At 42.7% G+C, this 21,960-nt stretch overlaps 1 protein-coding gene across 1 annotated transcript in view; it reads right to left on the bottom strand.

Moving 5' to 3' along the window:
* The window catches only part of LOC135218284 (probable protein phosphatase CG10417), a 186,662-nt gene that overhangs the window by 10,632 nt on the left and 154,070 nt on the right, over window positions 1–21,960 (bottom strand). Inside the window, exon 7 of the mRNA XM_064254492.1 lies at window positions 9,641–9,855. Coding sequence (XP_064110562.1) covers window positions 9,641–9,855 — 215 coding nt within the window. The remainder of the gene's footprint in view (window positions 1–9,640; window positions 9,856–21,960) is intronic.

Raw genomic sequence — 21,960 nt, 5'->3', positions numbered from 1 at the left:
TTGGCGCCTGTCCAAAGGAGAGCGGCTGCCTGGCGAAGAGCACCTGCTACGTGAGAAGCGCCTACCAGGCTCTTGGCGCCTGACCTGAGGAGAGCGGCTCTCTGGCGACGAACGCCTACTTGGGGAGAGGCGTCTGCCAGGCTCCCGGCGCCTGACTCGAGGAGAGCGATAATCAGGTGAAGAGCGCCTGCCAAGCAAAGAGAGGCTGACTGGTGAAGAGCGCCTGCTAGGAGAACAGCGCCTGTCCGTCTTAGGGCGCCTGTCAACAGGAGAGCGGAAGCCTGACGAAGAGCGGCTATATGGAGAACAGCGCCTACTAGGCTCTTGGTGCCTGATGAGGGGAGAGATCCTGTCTCGAGAAGAGCGCCTGCTGGGAGAGGCTCGCCTACGAGAAGCCTGTTCCTTGTCTGAAGGAGAAACGAAGTCAACAGGAGAGCACCTGCCAGGCGACTGGCGCCTTGACGAAGAAGGGAGTTTGTCCGTTGAAGATCGCCTCACGCTAAAATCCAAACGTCTGGGAGAGAGGGCAGCTTCCGACGAATAGCGTAAAGCGGGAAAAGGGCACCTGGACTTCTTAACCGGAAGCGAGACGTCCTTCTTACGACGAGAAGTCACAGTCAAGGAGTCAGCCAGAGCCGAAATCTGCGCCTGCAGACTCGCCAAAATATGTGCGGGAGACTTCACAAAATCCTTAACGGGAGACGCGGCTCGTTCCCTACTAGGAGAACAATACTCCAGAGATCTCCTAGGTTTCTTCACTTCCGCATTAGGCTCTTCCGAAAAAACTTCAGGGCTGGAGGGAAGGGCGCAAGGAGCCTCCCAGGCTCTCTTCGACGGGCGCGAGGCTTCCGAGGAGCTCCATCCGCGCTTAGGAGAAGAAGGCAAAGACGAGAAACACTGGCGTATAACTTCTCTCTTGGCACGATCTAAGGTAGCCTGGGAACGTACATCAGGCGCTACCGAGGGGACGCCTGACCGGTGGGGGTTCTCCCTAACCTTCCTGCGGCTGTCGACTTTCCTCCTCCACTGGGACTGGGAGTCTGGAAGAGGTCTAGGCCTGGAAGCATTAGGGAGCCGATCAGACGCACCCTCCACTGCACTGGGATCACTGCACAAGTCACTGGCACTATCACTCTTACCTTCTAAAGATCTAATCTTCATCTCCATGCTGCGAATAGTGGCTCTCATGGTGGCCACTTCCGAAGGCGCATCTTCGGGTTCGATGCAGGGAGCAGGTGCTGAAACGGGTAAAGGTGCTACTTCTAAAACAGGGTTATCTACTTCCAACTCGCTAATAAGAGATCTACTAGAGCTCCTTGAAAAAGCTTCCCTAACCTTGTCTTTTTCGAGCTTCCTCAAGTAGGAAGACAGAGACTTCCATTCATCCTCATTCAGCTTTTCACATTCTTTACAAGGGTTAATAAAAGAGCTGTCATTCCCCCTACACTTCATACATACTGTATGAGGGTCTACCGCAGCTTTCGGTAGCCTCACCTTACAATCACTCACTGAACAAACTCTGAACATAGCAGATTTCTTAACATCAACATCAGACATAATGAAATCCAAAAGAAAAATCCAAAGAATAATAAAAAACGGTCCACAAAGCGCGAATGCCAAGCCAAAAGATCAGGTACTTCACCAAAAGTCCGAAACAATCCAGGGCAATACGAGAAAAGAATCCAACTATCGAGAGGTATCGACAACAGGTGTAGTCGACACCGGCGACAGAGAAAATCTGACAAGAAAGTGGGATTGGTTCATACACCCGCCACCCAGCGGCGGGTAAGGTAGATCACCTGACCTACCTGTTGCGTGTGCCGCGAGTTTTGAATTCTGTTGTGACGTCAGAGACGTAAGCTAAGTATATATCTGACAGGAAAGTTCATGTACAAAAACACAATTCCTGACTGTTATCCGGTCACATGCATACCAGACCTTTCTGTGGAAATCTGCATTGTCGGGTGGAGAGCTGCTGAAAGCATTGGTTGATACTAGTTGTAGCAGAAATGTGGTTTTCGAAAAGGCATGTGAAAAAATAAAAGAAAATGTAGCACGGAGGGAGAAATGTGCTGGATATGTAACCGTAAGGATGTGCACGAGGTTTGCGGAGTCAGTTACAGTTGCAGGAGTAAGGCCATTACATTTGGATGTAGGTGATGGGGTAGGAAGAAACCAGTGTCAGGAGTTATCCTGAATTGTGTGACAAGATAAATTAGGTGGAACTCTGGACTAGCGCCGACCTAGCGTGTCAGGAGACACGTTTCATAGGTGGCAAAGCTATGTTACCTGCACACTGAATAACGATAATAATTAAAATTTGGGTTCAATGGACTTTGTCGCAAACAGATTGGAATGTGCAACAGAACAGTCACGAGTGTTATGAAAAAGCTTCAAGATGTCAGCGAATACTTTGCATGGTTGAATGGCACAAAGCATACGTAAACATATCATCATCAAGCCTCAAGGAAGAACATGACACAAAACTTCGTCCTTTACACAAAAAGTTTCCTTACACACATCATCGAGATCATCATCCAGCTCACATTCAAAAATTCGGGTTTGTCTCTCATCCTCTCTCTGCAACTTGACTAGCTCATCCTCATCCAAAATGTTAGATCCTACTTCATCACCGTAACTAGGACTAGATACAGGTACATTTACAACGTTACTCTTGACAGCTACGCCTTCCCTTTGGCTAACACTGTCCACGATAGAGTTTGGTCTCTCAGCCACACTCATGCCAAGATCAACCTCGCTACCTCTATCACACTCGTTCGAATCCACGAACACACACACGTTCGAATCCACGAACTCACACTCGTTCGAATCCACGAACAAATTATGACCGTATTCTACGTCTGTATCTAAACCCGACCTAGTTACTACCATTTCAGACACTGGAATATTCCTCACAACAGGATTCACATTCTTGGATAAAGCTAAGTCGTTACCGACAATAATGTCAACGCCTTCAACGGGCAAACTGTCCACAACTGCAAGTTTTACTTCTCCTGACACTACCTGACTTTCTAAATTCAACTTCAACAAAGGACAAAGAACACAAGTGTTAGGAAATCCACCTAACATGACTTTCTCTTCCATATTGATTTCTACCCTGTTCGGCGCACACACACTCCTCTAATCAGTGAGATAGCAGCCCCTGTGTCTCGAAGCAAGACCACTTCTCTCAAATCTACTCTTCCAAGAGAGGAAACTACGCCTTCCTACAGAAATTCACCAAAAACTTTCCTAGTTTCTCTCATCACATCATCCCTATTTGACGAAAGGTTAACTAGAGACACTGGTTTCTTACCGTCCTTCCTTTCTACTGCACAATTCCTTGCTAAATGCCCTTCCCCATCACATCGGAAACAAGTTAGTTCTAAGCCACTATATGCCATTCTACTCTTACAAACCTTAGACGTATGACCAGGTTTTCCGCATGTATAACAGGAATAGTCACTTTTACTCGCATTGCTATTACTAGGACTGAAACCTTTACTGCTTTGTACTCTACCAGACGAAGGATCATTTCGTTTCTTACTAACACTCAAATTATGAATTAGACTATATTCGTCAGCTAGCCTAGTTGCTCCTGCAAAAGATACTTCTCGCCTATCCTCTATATAAAGTTTAATCTCAGGGGATACGTTATCTTTGAAGTTTTCTAACAACACTAAGTTCTTCAAACCGTCAAAATCCTCAACCTTAGCAGAAGTTAACCAATCAAAAAACGGCTTTTCTAACTTCTTACCGTATTCTACATACGTAATATTTTCATCCTTTCTCAAATTTCTAAATTTCTTACGGTACGCCTCTGGTACTAACCTATACGCGCTAAGAACAGTTTCTTTCACGATATCATAATTATCACATTCCTCCTTAGACATGCAACTACGTATACACAGTAAGTGCCCTACCACTCAAAACTGACTGCAAATATAAAGTCCACGTTTCTTTAGGAGAATCTACTCATTCCATTAACTTCTCAAAACACATGAAATATGTTGTAACATCTTCCTCATCGAACTTTGGTACTAATTTTAGCACTGTACTCATTCATACCTAACCTATCAGTTTCGCCTGTCTGACTGTTACGAGCATTTTGCCTTAACCGAGCAATTTCCAACTCATGCATACGTTCTTTCTCTCTCTCTTCCTGCTCATGCATACGCTCTTTCTCTCTCTCTTCATGCTGCATTACCAACATTTCTCTCTTGTTTCATTCTCATTACTTCTCTCTCTAGCTGCATTTTCATTGCTTCTCTCTCAGCCGCTCTTTCATCTCTCTCATACTTTTCTCTTTCTTTCTTCTCAACATACTCACGGAGATCATTCCCCTCTAGACCTAGTAGCTTACCCGACTCAATAAACTCTTTCACCATCTCACTCATTCTGATTCTTTCTATATTCTCCCTGTTTCAAACTGTTAAAGTGTTGATAGCCTAGGCAAGGTCGCCACAATGTTATGGATCTGAGATCTTAGAGACAATGTTACGGTGTCGAAATATCCTGGAAAGGGTCGACACAGTGTAACGGCCTCGGAGAGAGGTCCGCTTCAGGTTCGATATGAAATAAATAAAAAAAAATATTTCAACACCAACAGTTGAAACTGGGGATACGAATATAGAAAGAAACACTAACACAACAAAGGTTTATTTACAAGCTTACTAACAAAGGTAAATGCAGAATGGTATCTCCTATTTACATAAAAAGATAGAATCTTACACTGCATGAACTGGGGGAACAGTGAGGCAATTCAAATACTTGCTACTTGATTTGGCGATTTGACTCGCTGGCTTCATAAATGTAGAGCGGCAATTGCAGTCATCCTCTTGACTCCGTATTGCAGAAACTAGTCTACTTGAAAGACAGGAAATCCCCAAAACCTGTAGCAGGAACTTTTCTTCTCTGAAGTCTGCTCGACGTCGAGAAAACACGGCCGTCCACTCCTGAAGACGACTAGACCAATATCCAACCAACTCTCAAACAACTCTTCTTTTGATTGATACTTCGTCGATTCCTTCGTCTCTAGTCTCTCTGACGATCAGTGCTGCTCATCTCTCACTGATAATCTGATCTGTGGCTCTGTGACTAACCAGTGATCTCTCTCTTTTACGATTTCTCTCTCTCTTCTACGATAACTGCTCTCCAAAGTTCGTTCGTCGTATTTATACGACACTCTGGGGGCGGAGCCTACGGCGAACGTCACCGACTCCAGGGATTTCTAGAACTTCTTAGATGAATCTAGAAGAGGTATTGCATCAGAAATCGCGGCGTTTCTCACATAACGATGGCGGGTTTTTGCGCTCCACAACACGCCCGACGATTCAAAAACAGCTGCGAGGAAAAGACGCCTCCAGCACGGGCGCAAAAACCTCCTTACTGCCGAACTTCTCGAAAATATGCTCTCCTTTCCTTTATCTTCCTTTGCTATGAAGCAATTACCATCACAATTTTCCGGATCGCAGATCTTTCGCATGTTGGGACCTAGGCCTTCAGAGACCATTCTGGGCGAAAGCCTCATCTTCGAAGTTTTCCCGGGCCATAGGGGGGCTCGCCACTAGCTGTGGTGACAGGGGTGGAGGGGGCTGCCAGCTCCTACTGGAGCCTTCCACAGCGAGCTGAAGCACCCACCCCTGGGGGGGATCCACCCAAACCTGAGGGGCTGTCATGGGCCACCCTCCTTACAAGGGGAGAGCAGAGACGGAGCACTTCGTTCTGAACGCGCGTCAGGCAGGAGCAGAGGCTCATCTGGACTGCGAGGGGGGCCGCTTGGGTCACTGGAACCGAAGTGGGATCCACCAGGACCGCAAAAGGAAAGACCTGAGGCCAAGTGGAGCACTCTGCACACGGAGCCACTGCGGGAGCCGCAGGCTTGGCAGCCGACCTCGGAAACCTGATGGTCAGGGAGCGGCGGCGCCTGTGGCGAGAACCGTCCTGGCAGCAGCTGCTCCTACTCCGACCCCTGCGGTCGCGGCTATGACGATAAGGTCTGGACCAGTGGTCCAAGGAGGAGTAAGAACGATCTCGACTCCTCCCAATACGCCTCCTCTTTGACCTACAGCTCCTCCTATGAGAGGACCTGTACGAAGAATCTGACGACGACCTGTCCTCTGAGTGACCCTTCCTCTTGTCTTCTCCTGCAATGGCTCCTGGCCCAGGGTGAGCGGGTGGGGTGGTTGGAATGATCCACGTGGGAAAGAGAAGGGGAGAGCACCTTCCAGGGAGCCTGCTCTACCCGACAGACCTGCGAACATAGCTGGGGGGGAAGGAGGGGCCCAAGAATGGAAACACCTCCTACCTCAACGGGACCTGCCCGGAGTACGAAGGGTCCCGGACCACGGGCCGGGGAGAACCCTAAATGACTCCATCGGCTCCTGACATCTACCAAGGGACCCCCAACTTCCCAAGAGGTGGCCAGGACAGCAGAGGAGGAAGAGGACAGTAGAGGAGGAAGAGGACAGTAGAGGAGGAAGAGGACAGGCCTACGGGGACACCGAGGAGCCAGAGCGGCGCGCTCCGCTCTGGAGTGGGACACTCCACAGTTAGATGTAGATCCTTAGATGGGCGCAGCTCCACCACCAGGGCCTCCATCAACAGGGTGCCCTGCAGACTACCACGAACCCAACACTCTTGCAGGAACGCAGCGTCACCAGACGGTACAACCTGCTGAGGCAGAGAGACAGACTCCTCAGGCACCCCGTACTAGAAGAGGGCCCAACAACAGACTCACCTAGGTCCCCTCGCTGGGAGGGGACGGGGGAAAAATCCCAACCATCTGCAGGAGACTCCTGAAGGGGCACCAGCGAGGAGAAGGGCCTCCTGGGCCATGGCTATCACTTCTGCTGTGAGGGGCCTCCAAAGTGGTCTTCTTGGAGGGGGATCTCAGATTCTTCCGCTTCGTAGAGGCGAGATCCCACTGATGTTTGGACCACGATGCGCATTCGCCACACGTGGCCTCCCTAGAACAAAGTCGACCCCAACACTTGTTACATAGTGTAGAGTGGGGATCGATCTTCACGGGCGACAGAAATGCCCACCTTCAGGACTGGGAACACGCCGTTGTGAAGACTCCATGGTGTATATATATATATATATATATATATATATATATATAAAAAGAAGACACACACACACTACACACAAAAAAGGGACAAACAAAGGGAAATCGGGACGGTATCGGACCACGAGCTGGAGCATGTGACCACTACAGCAACCAAGAAAGGAGTGGAGACCGGGTCATAGGTCGCGTGGTCTTCGACCCCTGGGGCATGTACCTGGCTGAGGTAGGGGAAGGAATAACCAGTTTTTCCTTGTCGGTACCGGATTGACATCCAGGATTCTCCGACGATAGTAGTTCAGGTAAGTATATGGTGTCGGAACAAATACTAATTAGTAAATATTCATCGTAAGAAAAACCCGTAAATAGGTGAATTTCCCGAATAGGTGTATCCGCAAATCTTAAGAACATGAATACAGGGGGTTGACTGTATCTAAATTTCCTTTTCTAAACGTAGACGCTAAGGTGTATTTACCTATCGTTAATATAGTTTTGTTGACATGTTACAAACATAATATCGCTGGTTCACATTCTTTTAATAATTATTGTACTTCTTGGTGTAACCTGGTCAGTAGACTATTTACGTTCCATTGCATAACATAGCTATTGAAAATATTTTATCATAGTAGTAGAATTTTGTTGTCATTCTTTGTATTGTTCACTTCGATTTTTTCTAATAAAGTTTACTCGCAACATGTTTTTTCTTAAAAATACATTAAGTGTTAGATGCACACCCATCCTTTCTCATGGGTGCTCAATTCAGTATTTTTTATTTCATAAAATTTATTATAATTTTTGTTAAACCATCCTTCATGTTTTTATAATTGCACAATTCAATGAAACTTTCGTTACATCCACTTGCTATCATGTATATTTGTTTAGTTTGTTCTTCTTACTGCATTTCCATTGTATAGCATGTTCAGTAGATCCACAGTAAGTGGATACTGGTTCATTAAGACAATTTTTCTTTGTGCGCCCATACTTACTGCAATTTTGACACTGCAGTGGCTTTGGGCCATAGGGTCTTAACTCTGTTTTAGTCTGAAATTTTTATCTCTTGAGGTAGATCCTCATCTCAAATTTTATTTTTGCTATTTTTATTACTTTTTTTTTTACTTGGTGTAACATATACCTCACAATTTTGGACCTTGGGATATCTCTTTTGAGAGTCTACAAATATTTTCTTATCAATTAGTTCATTGTTGTTTTCAGGAAGTACACTGGTATCCGGAATGCCGTTCATTACTTTGTGCTTTTCCACTTTTACGTTAATATTTTCTATATTTTTCAGAGCCAAATATTCTTCAGACTGACTTGTTGTAGCTTCTATATGCCAGGTCTTCTCTTTTATTTGTCTGAACAACATTTCTGTTGTTGGATGTTTATTTAATAATCAATTTTCCAATTTGAAAGCCAAAATATTTTGGTCAGTTCCCATAGTTAAAAACCTTGACCAACTTACACTACCAAAGAGGGAGTCGAAGTGAGTCAAGGTTGGGTCGTTACCTTACAACAGTCCATATCCGTGCCAGAAGTCATAAGGATCTTCGATAAGTTTCCATGTGATGACTCATACAAATTTCGTCCAGAATGAGGTCCCTCTCACCAGAGAGGCCCGACTGGGGGAGGAGCAATACTGTTACATACCATGGTAACTGACCTAGTACCCTCAACTGGATATATCCCATAACCACAGTGCCTTAAGGGTCGTCAGTCTGTCAAGATTGGACTCAGCACTGTGGCCATGGCTCGACATAAACAATTTCCCCTTGCCTGACCATGTCAGGTACTGTATTCAAGGGGGATGTGTATCAGACCCCACCCCCAAATAGTTGGGACCCCTATAAAAACACACTGAAGACACCCTATTTTGGTGGGTAAAACTCAAGAAAAAGCAACTGAAAATTTGTCTATCTGGTTTTTTAAAGTTTTATCACAAAAAGTGCATTTAATGATGGAACTGATAAAAAAAATAGTTATTTCTGGATATTTCTCAGAAAAATACTGCAAATGGGCGAATTTCCCCCGAATAATGGGTAGATAAGGTCCAGAGAGAAATCCGCGAATCCATAGGTCCGTGAAGCCGGAAAACGCAAATACAGGGGCCCACTATACTCTAGTTTTACGGGAGGAGCAGCATGCCTTCCAACTTCACCCTCCACCAAGGTCGTCAACGATAGAAGGGAAGGGGAAAATTTATAGTATGAATAAAGGAGTTAAAGGTCCCAATGTTCAGTTAAATCCACAGCAGAGAGAGTAGACATAAGAGAGAGCATACATTCTCTGCAGTGGATCCCTTCATCAAGGGGTCCGGATCAGGGGGACTAACATGTGAAAGTAATGATCATGTAAGTACTGAAATGCGCACAATTTTTGGTTGCTATTGACATAATAGAGATGGTTTGTAATGTATCAATATATGAAGGGTCCTTGATAAAACCAACTGCATAAGTCAAATGATGACTGCTTAAAGGTTTCATATTCAGGTCAGTCGGTATGATTAATATACTAGTACCAGTACAATGTAAGTGTATGTGCATGATCATTTAAGTACGGTAATACAAGGATACTTACCTCTTCACATATAGTTGAAAGTTTTTTGTTTTCAGCTAATCTTTCTAATACAAAGGTACAAGCTTCTTCAGAAGAGAGTGAGTTCCAAATGCCATCACAGGCCACAATCATGAACTGATCTTGAGGGCCAAGGGTCATTGACTGCACATCAGGCAGAGGGCTGATCATCTGGTCTTCTGGGGGCAAATTTTTGTTCTGCTTGTAACCATGGTCACCTATTGGATGAAGTGGATAATGCTTGATTATCAGATGCATCATTCAAATTTCAAAAACAATTTAAAAAGATAATAAACATATATATTATCCAGCAAATATATATATATATATATATACACACACTATAATTTTGTTAACTATATTCTACAAAAATTAAAAACACCCCATCTTCACTCCCTTTCCCTTCCCATCATTGATTAAATATAAATGAAATAAATTACAACTTTTTTAAACCAGCTCCCTTAGGACCAGGCCATAGCCGTACCACAGAATATCCCGGATGACAGATATCACCCCTAAAAAAACCTGTATGTACACAATGTTGAAAGCTCATTCCACATATATACTAGTGCTGTGAGTGGTATCAAAAGTAGAGCAAAGCTTATATATAATCACTGTCATTTGTTGGGTTCAGTTCCTTATGAAAATTCTGAACTGTTCATCAGAGTTTAAACCACTTTAATAATGCACTTACAGTTCTGATCTCCTGGAGAGAGAGACTTGACCCAACAAAGGTTGTTACACAAGATATCTACATTTACACACTTCACTTTGTCATGGATTTTTGTGGAACATATCTTTCAATTTTACGCAGGAACTTTTATTTAAACCAATTTGCAAATTCTTCTATGGATTGTATGTCTAAAGTTATCACTCATTCACTTTTTTTCATAGAGCAACACTATTCACTAATCACAGGCAGTTCCTGGTTAACGACGGGGGTTCCATTCCCAACCAAGCGACGCTAACCAAAAATTGGCAATAATAAAACTAACAACCAGCTTAACGGCACCGTTCACCAGAGATTGGCACCAAAAATCCAGATAACGGCATTGCTAGACAAGCGCCATTAACCAGAGAGAGAAGTGAAATAATGTTTTATCAATATTTTGGTGCTTTTTCAAAAAAGGATACATATATATATATATACTGAGAGAGAGAGTGTGTTTGTGGGGTGTTGTTCGGGCTGGTCAGGTGACCAGAGCTAGTTGTTCTAAACTGCCCATGTATTTTAGTTATGCTCTATACAATGTAAAAGTAAATATAATTTCAAAACTATTCTGCAACACAGCAAAATATAATGAAATGTACCATATATGCTAGTGTATAAGGCGAACTTTTAACCTTTTAAATTTTTGGAAGATGGGGAGGACTAACCACAAAACATTGTACACCAAGAACTTCAACTTATTGGAGTAAATAACTTTCCTTTCCATAAATATGTTTGTATGTAATCACAACAATACTAACCCTTAAACGCCAAGCAGGTATTTCCAAAAGTGTCTCCTGTATGCTGGCGGCGTTCGGGAGTGAGCTCCGAAGCGGAAAAAGATTTTTTTTTTTTTAAATCACAGCACGCTTAGTTTTCGAGGTTAAGAGTTCATTTTTGGCTCCTTTTTTTGTCATTGCCTGAAGTTTAGTATTCAACCATCAGAAATGAAAAAATATCATTATCATATATAAATACTGGAATATACGAAAGCACAAAAAAATTTTCCATATATAATTGTATACAAAGCACGCTGTGAGCAAAACAGTTAATGCTAATGAGTTAATCATTTTTTAGTTGTATTGTACACTAAATTGCAATAATTTGGGTATATAACAAATTTTAAACGATCAAAGCAACACAGAAAATATTATCACAAGATGATGCATGAATTCGTAACGTGCGGATGTAAAAAAAAGTTTGTGTGATTGTATGGTGTTTTTACGTTGCATGGAACCAGTGGTTATTCAGCAATGGGACCAACGGCTTTACGTGACTTCCGAACCACGTCGAGAGTGAACTTCTATCACCTGAAATTCACATCTCTCACACCTCAATGGAATGGCTGTGAATCGAACTCACAGCCACCGAGGTAGTACGCCAACACCATACCGACCACGCCACTGAGGCACGTAAAAAAAGTTGTTTTCAAAAATTCACCATAAATCAAAATATTGTGCTAGAGACTTCCTGTTTGTTGCATACTGAAGGTAATTGATTGAATGTAACTAGACTGTAAGTGTTGTAGCTTACAATTACAATTTTCGACCATTTCGGTCAAGTTAAAAGTTGACCAAAGGTTGAATTTTTTCTATTTATCGTGATTTATATGAAAATATTTCAAAACTGATAAAAGATACAACTATGATTTATTTTCTGTTGTATTCTACATAAAATTGCGCACATTTTGATATATAAAACTTTATGTAACGGCTAATATAAAACGGTGCAAACATTACGACAATCGGAAGAAAGAATTTCTGATTTTTTCCGCAGAGTTACCGCGCGGACGTAAGGAAAAATTATTTTTTCAAAAATTCACCATAAATCGAAATATTGTGCTAGAGACTTCTAATTTGTTGCAAAATGAAGGTAAATGATTCAATATTACTAGAATGTAAGAGTTTTAGCTTACAATTCCGTTTTTCAACCATTTCAGTCGAGTCAAACTTTGTATACAGAAGGTTGAAATTTTGGCACTTATCGTAATTTATATGAAAAAATTTCAAAACTGTAAAAAGCTACAACCATGGGTTGTTTTTCGTTGTATTCTACATGAAATTGCGCACATTTTCATGTATAAAACTTCATGTAACAGCTAATATAAAACTCTACAAACGTTACCACAATCGGACGAAAGGATTTCTGATTTTTTCGGCAGTTACTGTGCGGACGTAAGGAAAATTTTTTTTTTTTTTTTAAATTCACCATAAATCAAATATTGTGCTAGAGACTTACAATTTGTTGCAAAATGAAGGTAAATAATTGAATATTACTAGAATGTAAGAGTTTTAGCTTACTAAATTTGACCGAAGGTTGAAATTTTGGCACGTATCTTTATTTATATGAAAATATTTCAAAACTGATAACAGCTACAACCATGGGATGTTTTTAGCCGTAGTCTACATGAAATTGCGCACATTTTTATATATAAAACTTTATATAACGACTAATATAAAACTGCGCAAACATTACAGCAATCGGACGAAAGAAAAAAGTTATTTACATGAAAATATTTCAAAACTGATAAAAGCTACATTCATGGGTTGTTTTTTGTTGTATTCTACATGAAATTTTGCACATTTTTATATATAAAACTCTATGTAACGGCTAATATAAAATGGTGCAAAAATTACGTCGGTGAAGAAATAATTTCTGAGATGTGTCGCTCATGCTTTTAGCGTGAGAAGAAAGAAATTCGCACATGCGCGCCTGGGTAACGCTTGTAAACAAAACAACAGCTTGATCCATGAACTCCCAGCATCCCTCAAGGTGCGTGATTCAAAAGTTTTTGCCAAATAGGCCTATAACTATTTTTCTGTGAATTAAAAAAAAAAAAAAACTTTTTTGCATCAACGTATCATACGTCAATTAAGCACCCAACAGACAATTTTCGTCAACATTTATTACGTCCGATAGGCGTTTAAGGGCTAACATGACATAGTAACAGTAACAAACCTAGCACTGTTTGGAGGAACATGTCCAGTCATTCTAAACTACCGATGTATTTTAGTTATACTCTATACAATAGTACTAAACTAAAATATGTACTGTAAAGTAAATATAATTTCAAAACCATTTTGCAACACAGCAAAATATAAAATGTACCATATAGTATGCTGGTGCATAGGGCGAGCTTTTAACCTTAAAAAATCTCCCCCAAAATAGGGGGTCGTTATATATGGCGAGTATAAAAAGCAAACCTTAAATTCTACAGAGATTTTCAATGATAGGTTAACCCCTGAAGTTTCGATAGGTGTATCAATAGTTTAACATCACAACTATCGACACTGTAAACAAAACATGTAATAATGGTAAAAACCGTAGGCAATTCAAGTGTATCATTAGCGACACAACTATTGATACTGTAAAAAAAACTACTGTAATTACTTTGGATAATTACCATAATTAGATGTTAGGATGAGCATGCTCTCACTTTGTTACAGGTGTACAATCTCTACAGGTGTACAATCTCTACAGGTGTACAATCTCTATCCGTAATTCTAAAATCTGAAAAGCTCTGTAAACAAATATTTTCTGGAGAAAAATGATAATTTTCTAAGACAATTTGTATTTTTCATAGCTACAAACCTGAGGTTCTTAACAATAGGATAATTGTAGTAGGGAAAAACTCTCTATCGCAAGAGTACATATTGTTGTAAAGGGTCCACAATAATACAAAGTGTTAAGAGTCCGTGTATAATTTTTAAAACTTTACAGAAAGCTTTCGAACCCTTCCCTGGACACAACACCCAAGGACCACAACCCCACAACTCAACAACACAGCAAACAAACAAGGACAACCACAACAAAAGACCACTGCACAAACAATCAATAACACAAAAAACAACATTAAAAGGCAACACACACCCACTAACAACACCAAGAAACCACAACAGCTCACCAACAACCCTCAAGAACTCACAAACACACCAAGAAACCACAATAGCTCCCAAACAACAACCCTCAACTATAACAACTCATGTACAACCAACAGAAACTCACAGGCACAACAAATCTAACAACACAGGCACAACAACTCTAAAGCAAAAAACATCAAACTTAACAACAACTAAACAACAACCAAATAACACAATTCAACTGACCATCAATGCCTTCAACACTCTTCACAGACTGCTGCCGACACTACCGACCATCACAGGTTCTGAATTACAGACTGACTCCTCAGAGCTCTGATCTTAACAACTAACTCCAACTGCACCAGCAGACAACCCAGAACTCACCAACAGCCAACTCAATCGTTACCTCTCTCTCAGAAAACCAAAAACACACACATACCACACAATCCCACCAGCAATATATGTAAGCGCTGAATGGCCTTTGCTGCCCCAGTGCTTGGTGTTACACCTAAACTTTATAAAACCAACCAACCGCAATACAAACCATGAAACTAACTCACTCACTCACACTCTCTCTCTCTCAAGAACGTTGTCAAATGGAACTTCCATAACTCCTCCATAATGAGAAACTTTGACTGTCCAATAACAAACCAATGCACCAGGGTTCGTTACTACTCCTCATTCCCCCTTGCTAGGGAGCGGAGTATATGCTAATGAATAGAGTTTGATTATCTGTACACAAAGCAACCAAACTATCAGTATGAGTACCTTACTCATCTGTATCAGACCAGTCCAGCGAATGACGTGTCTATTCCTCAATCCGCCCATAGGAAGAAGGAAAGGTGCAAGAGAAAGAAAGTGACCTGCCAACTCACTCATTCTCTCTTCCACACAATCATCTTAAGTAAGATACAAACGTGCCCTGTTAAGGGCAACGATGAGTTACACCAATCTGTTCGGCAGCCACCATAATACCTAGGGAAAACATGTCCACAGATCTATGGGAAACATCTTTAAGATAGAAAGAAGTGAACGTGGACTGGCATAACCAAGTACCAGCGCTCAGAACTCTATGAACAGCCAAATTCTTCTTGAAAGCCAGAGGGACCAATACCCTTGACATCATGCACTCTAGCCTGTACAGACGTGGCGGCGGAATCATCAAGAGTCAATTACGCCCGCCTGATAGCTTCATGTACCCAAAAAGAGATTGTATTCTTGGACACCTCTTTCTTCATACACCCCGTGCTAACAAAAAGCCTATGACAACCTGGCCTATAGGTTGTCATATAAAGTTGTGACCTTTTAAGACAGCAACGCAAAGCCCTGACAGGACATAACAAAAGCTCTTGAGAATCACCACCCACAAAGTCATCCAGTGATGGAATGGAAAAGGAGGTGAACCTATCATTGTGCACCGATGGATTCTGGGTCTTAGCCACGAATTCCAGGACAAATTCGAAGGACACTGACCCCCAACCCTTGGTGTGCTTCACATCATAGCTCAGGCTGTGTAGCTCCCCCACTCTCTTCGAAGCAGCCAAGGCCAAGAGGAAAACCATTTTGAGTGTCAAGTTCCTGTTTGATGAACGACTTAAAGGCTCATAAGGAGCATTCGTGAAACTTCTCAAGACCAAGGAAACATCCCACGTTGGGAGGCTTGAGCACAACTACTCAAACCCCATAACTAACAAGGAGAGTTCCTAGGATGAGATGTTGATACCTCTAAGAGGTAACACTAAAACTCAGACCACCCTGTAGCCTCCTAATGGAGGAAATGGACAAACCTTTCTCATCCCTGAGGAAGGCCAAAAAGTTTACTATGTGCTGAATAGAGGTTCCAAGTGGAGGCAAACCCCGTTTATGACACCAATCAACAGTAAATTGCCCATTTGCCTTGGTAAACAGCAGAGGTAGACTTTCTGAGACTGCTGGACATGTTCTGCTGTCCTCAAAGAAAAGCCTCTCATTCGGACGAGATACTTGATAGCCTCCAACCGTGAAGAGACAGGGATTCTATTGAATGGTGGAATCTGCGTGTGGCTGGCGAAGATGATAACGCTATGGGTTAATCTCCCTCGGCACCTCTGACAATGACAGCAGATGTGGAAACCATTCTGCCTGCGGCCACAGAGGGGCTACCAAAGTTATCCTGAGACTGCGAACTCCTCAACCTGTTCAGGACTTGATGGATCAAACAAAACGGAGGGAAGGCATGCAGCTCCAGGTTGCCCCAGGGATGTTGGAACACGTCCTCCGCTAATGCCAGAGGATCAGGAATCACCGAACAGAATATCTCCAGTTTCCTGTTGAACCAGGTTGCAAACGGGTCCAGCATGGGTCTCCCCTAAACCTGGAAGAGTCTCTGCCACTGTCTGATGGAGAGACCATTCTGTGCCTAGGATCTAATTCTGACGACTGAGTTTGTCTGCAACCACATTCCTTTTGCCTGGGATATAACTTGTGGCGGGATCACAAGCTAGAAAAAAACAAGTGGTAAAACCCTCCCCACATTAACCTAATCGATCCAGCTGCCAAACCCACCCTCAGTCACACTTTCTTCTTTACACAACAAAATACAGCAGGACAATTGACCTACACCCATACACACAAAAAAAAAAAAAAAAAAACTCTCAAAACACATGTACCTACCAATCAATCAAGTTATTCCAGGGCTATTCTGTGCTGTCCGCTGGTTAAGGTCACTGGGACACCAACAACAACAACCAAGAACCACGACACCACAACCCAACACAACACCACCAAGGACTACAACCCAACAACTCAACAAAACAACAATCAAGGAACACAACCACAACTCTACAACACAGCAACCAACCAAGGAACATAATCACAACCTAACAACACAACAACCAACCAAGGAACACAACCTCACATATAACAACAAAACACAACAAAAGACCACTGCACAAACAACACAAAAAATCACAACAGCAAAGGCACAACTCCTCTTAAGCAAAAACACTAACTTAACATCACCAAATAACAACAACACACAACTTAGCTGACTATCAATGCCTTCAATAGACTCCTCCAACACTACTACTTATCACCAGCTCTCACCAAAGACTGACTGAAAACTCACCAAAAACACAGAACTCTGATCTCTACCAGCAGACAACCCAGCCAGAACTCACCAACAGCCAATTCGTTCGTTAACCATCATCCAACCACCAGTTACTCTCTCTCTCTCTCACACAGACGTTGTCAAATGGAACTCCATAACTCCTCCATAACCTGGCTGAGAGCTCCACCGAACTGCTGTCAAGGCATGAAGTTGTCGTGAAACCAGGCCACCCTGCTTGTTCACAACCACCATCGTGGTGTTGTCTGACATGAGGACAACAGAAATGTCCCTCTACTTTCTCCCGAATTTCCTTCAGACCCAGAAAGGCTGCCTTTAATTCTTAAGAAGTTGATATGCTGCTGTTTGTCCTCCAAACTCCAAACGCCCGAAGTAATGAGGCCGCCTAAATGAGTGCCCCAACCTGTGAGGGAGGCATCTGAAAACAGAAGGAAGTCCAGTGGAAGAGAATGCAAAGGGACACCCTTCAAGAGATTCCAGTCGTCCAACCACCAACAAAGGTCTTCTCTCACTTCCAGGGACAGAGGAACCCTCATTAGGGGCGAGTCCCCCACTGGAGACCAGAATTCCCTAAATCTCCATTGTAGAAACCAGTGATGAAGTCGCCCATGAGGGACCAGCTTCTCCAGAGATGACAAAATTGCCAGAAGAACCTGTCACTGATGAGCTGACTAAAATCTGGTTGCGATAGGAAGTCAAGCGCCACTATTCACAACTTCTCCAACCTCTGATTTGACGGGAAAACTGTTGAGACTGCCGTATCAATGACCATCCTTTGACTGGGTACAAGATTTGACTTCTCTTGGTTTACCATGATTATGAGTTCCAGACAAAACCAAAGCAGACAATCTCTGTCCTGCAGCAGCTCCTCTCATGATTCCTTGGGTCAGTTTCCAGATTTTTGGTTGAGCTCAGATGCAACATTTACTAAAAAAATTTCCATTGAACTCCGTTTATTTCGAGTTCTAATACAATCAAAGTCCGGGTCTCTACTGTATATTTATATTTATATCTATACGTATATACAGTAATCCCTCGTCACTTTGCGGTTCAAGTTTCACAGCCTCAGTGCATCGCTGATTTTTCAAAACTATTCATCGAAAAATAAAAAATACTGCATATCGCCGGCCATATTGCAGAAAGCAGCATTGTTTCATCGTGATGCACGAGAGAAACGGTTTCCCAGGATGCCAGACAAAGAGAGAAGCTCTCTCAGAGGCTTTGTACATACCCACGGGCACTCGGACAAGGCACAAGATTGGTTCCTGGCATGAGATCGACGAATGAGAGCACAAGTGGATGTATCCTGTGAGCTGATTGGCTGCGCATCATCGCATCCTCTCCCAGCTTCTTCCCTTGTTGTATCTCGCCACTCGTTTTCGCTGTCAACTGTGTCTCGCGTATCTTAGTGTTGTGTTCAAAATTAACTTTTCGTTAAGCCTTTACAATGCCTACTAAGCGTCGTGCCCCTGCAAAAGATTTCTCTGGTGAGCCGAAGAGGAAGATGATGACCATCAGTGAAAAGGTCAAAGTTTTAGATATGTTAAAAAAGGGCAGAAGTTATGCTGCGGTGGCATGCCATTATGGAACATCCGCAAAACTGCTGCAACAAGCTTCAGTAAAAAAGCGTAACGTGTAATAAGAGAATTGTGAAAATGGACGCTACATTAGCCTTGTGGGTTGCTGATTGCAGGAAAAAAAACCATACTTTGGACACTAATATGATCAGGACAAAGGCCAAACCTCTCTATGATCAAACCTTGCCCGATGACAACGACAAAGGAGATGCTGAAGAAGCTGCTGAAGACAATCCTGACAAACCTCAGGCCAGTACTACCTCTGCCACGAGTGATTCGCCTCCTCGAGGATGAGGCTTTACAGCCAGCAAAGGCTGGTTCGATAAATTTCAAAAGAGATACGGCCTCAAAAGTGTGCCTTTGTATGGCGAGGCTGCCTCTGCCGATACCAATGCTGCTCGTCGTTACATGGAGGATGAGTTTCCTAAGCTTATCAGTGATGGCGGCTACATCCCTGAGCAAGTTTTTATCATGGACGAGACAGGCCTCTTTTGGAAGAGGATGCCTTCTCGTACATTCCTCTTCAAGGATGAAGTGAAGAGGCCAGGCTTCAAGGCCCACAAGGACCGTGTCACTCTCATCATGTGTGGCAATGCTACAGGCTTTATGCTTAAGCCAGGCCTAATTTATAAGGCCCAAATATCCACGGGCCTTAAAAAACAAAAATAAGGCTCTGCTCCCTGTGTATTGGATGAATAACTCTAAGGCCTGGATAACAAAAGCCCTGAACCTCGAATGGTTCCTCCATTGCTTCATTCCCCAGGTGAAGCTGTATCTGGCTCAGAGGGGCCTCCCTTTAAAGGTCCTTCTCTTGATGGACTGTGCAGGAGGCCATGCAACAGACCTGCAGTATGATGGGGTTCAGATTGAGTTTCTGCCCCCTAAGACCACATCTCTAATTCAACCGATGGATCAAGGTGTCATTTGTGCCTTTAAGGCACTCTACACTCCGTTCCACGATGTAAGGCCTCATCGCGGCAGTTGGTGACGACGACAAAGGCTTCACCTTGAAAAAGTACTGGCGTAACTATGACATTGAAGGACAAGAAAACTGAGGCCATAAATTCTTGCTGGAAGAAATTATGGCCTAACGTAGTGCATGACTATGCAGGTTTCACTCCAGACGAAGTTCATCACTCGGCGGTGGAGAAGGCGGTGAGGTTGGCTCACATCATCAGGGATGAAGGATTCATCGACATGATGTCAATGGACTTATCGATGCCAACTCAGACCCACTGACAGATGAAGACCACCTTGAGATAATGAAGTGAAGAAGAGAGCGCAGAAGAACAAGACAAAGCAATTGAAGAGCGTGGCCTTACCCTGGAGAACCTGTAACAATTGTGCAACATGGCAAGGGCAATGCAACGATTTGCACATGACATCGACGATAAATGGTTCAAGCTGTCGAGTTTAGCAATCATGTTAACGGGGTTTCGAGTTTAGCAACTGTGTTGACGGGATTATGCCCTTGTACAAGGGCATTTTGCAGCAAAAGAAAAAACGATGACAGCAATTACCCATCACCTTCTTCTTCTCCAAGGTAAAAACCCCAACTACACCATCAGCGCCTCCAGCAGAAGAGCCTCCGAGTGAACCTGAAGCCTCTACCAGTGGAGTGGGAGCCTCTTCTAGCTTCTTTGCCTCTCTCACAAGCAAATGTTGACGATCCAGTACCGATATCTGACTATGAGGTGCTTCCCGAACTGATTTAAAGGCCTCATTATACCTGTGCAGTAACACCATCATCATCATCATTCATCATCATATTCATCGAACTGCACAGGTCTGTCATCGTCGTCATTACTGGAGTCAAGTCTCAAGATACTACTGTCATTGGTGAGTGTAGAACACCATGATACATATCGTATCAGAGAAAGAGAGAGAGTGAATGTACAATATTAAGGTTTATAGTTAAATAGATTTCAGTAAAATACATATATAGAAGTATTTTACTTCCTACTTCGCAGATTTTCTCCTATCGCAGGGTTCCGGTCCCATATGTATAATATAACTGATTACTCAAAAATAAATCATTATAAAAATTATCGGGAATGAAAGTAGTCTCAATAAGTAATTGATTACGTGCCCTGCTAATTAACTCAATTGGCCTGTGCTTCAGTCTAAATGATTCGAGTGGCCGCCTGTGCAAGCTCAATGCTATTGGCTAGGAAGTGAAATGTTCACAATTGTGTGACGCCAGGAAATATCTTCGTACGCCGAGGCCATGTAAGCCTTCTCTCCCAAAGCCCCCATAGCCAAAGCTTAACATAATTCTCTCCTTAATACTTTCAACCTCCACACTTTCAGTCTCTGCAAAGGAAATTGATGAGTGTCGCAAACAAGGTAAGCAAAACCAAATGAACTGACCTCATGCAAATGTTTGGCCTAAAAGAATGTTTTAACATTCACAAATTACTTTAAGGTAACCATATTTACCGGCAGCTAGTGACTATTAGTCTATGGATGGTAAACAAAATCCCAAAAGCAAGGTATAACCTAAGGGAATTATACAACCTTCACAAATTACTTTCAAATTTAATTATAAACCGGCAACTTGCACGTAGCCTAATCCCGGTAAGTAAATAATAAATGCAAAGGTTTTAAGATACAAGGATGGAATAACATTCAAGAATTATTCAAAAGTAATTACTTACCAGTGTCAGGCTAATGACCAATGCCTGGTAAACAAAATGTAAACACAAAAGCTTGGCCTACAGGAATGATGTAAAATAATGATTACTTATGGCAAATCATTAACCGACGACTTGCCCGTAGCATAAGTCCGGTAAGTAAAACATATATGCAAAAGTATTAATCCAAATTGAATGGAGTTACATTCAACGACTATTCCCGGAGAATACAAATATCTGGCTTGATGATAATCTGAATTAAACAAACAAAGGACAAGACTCATTCTGCTCAAAGGCTTCGAATGCATTCCGGTGGTTGGGTAACACTACGAAAATCTGGTGATATAATTGGAAAATAAGAACAAGCTGCTGTAAGCACTCGATGTTTGGTCAAGTGCGGCAGGACACAATGAAGTGCTTTGCTAAGTTGTTCATAGT

Source organism: Macrobrachium nipponense, chromosome 9, assembly GCF_015104395.2.
Source record: "Macrobrachium nipponense isolate FS-2020 chromosome 9, ASM1510439v2, whole genome shotgun sequence".
NCBI classification, from domain to species: Eukaryota; Metazoa; Arthropoda; class Malacostraca; order Decapoda; family Palaemonidae; genus Macrobrachium; species Macrobrachium nipponense.
This window is presented reverse-complemented; position numbering and strand designations above follow the sequence as displayed.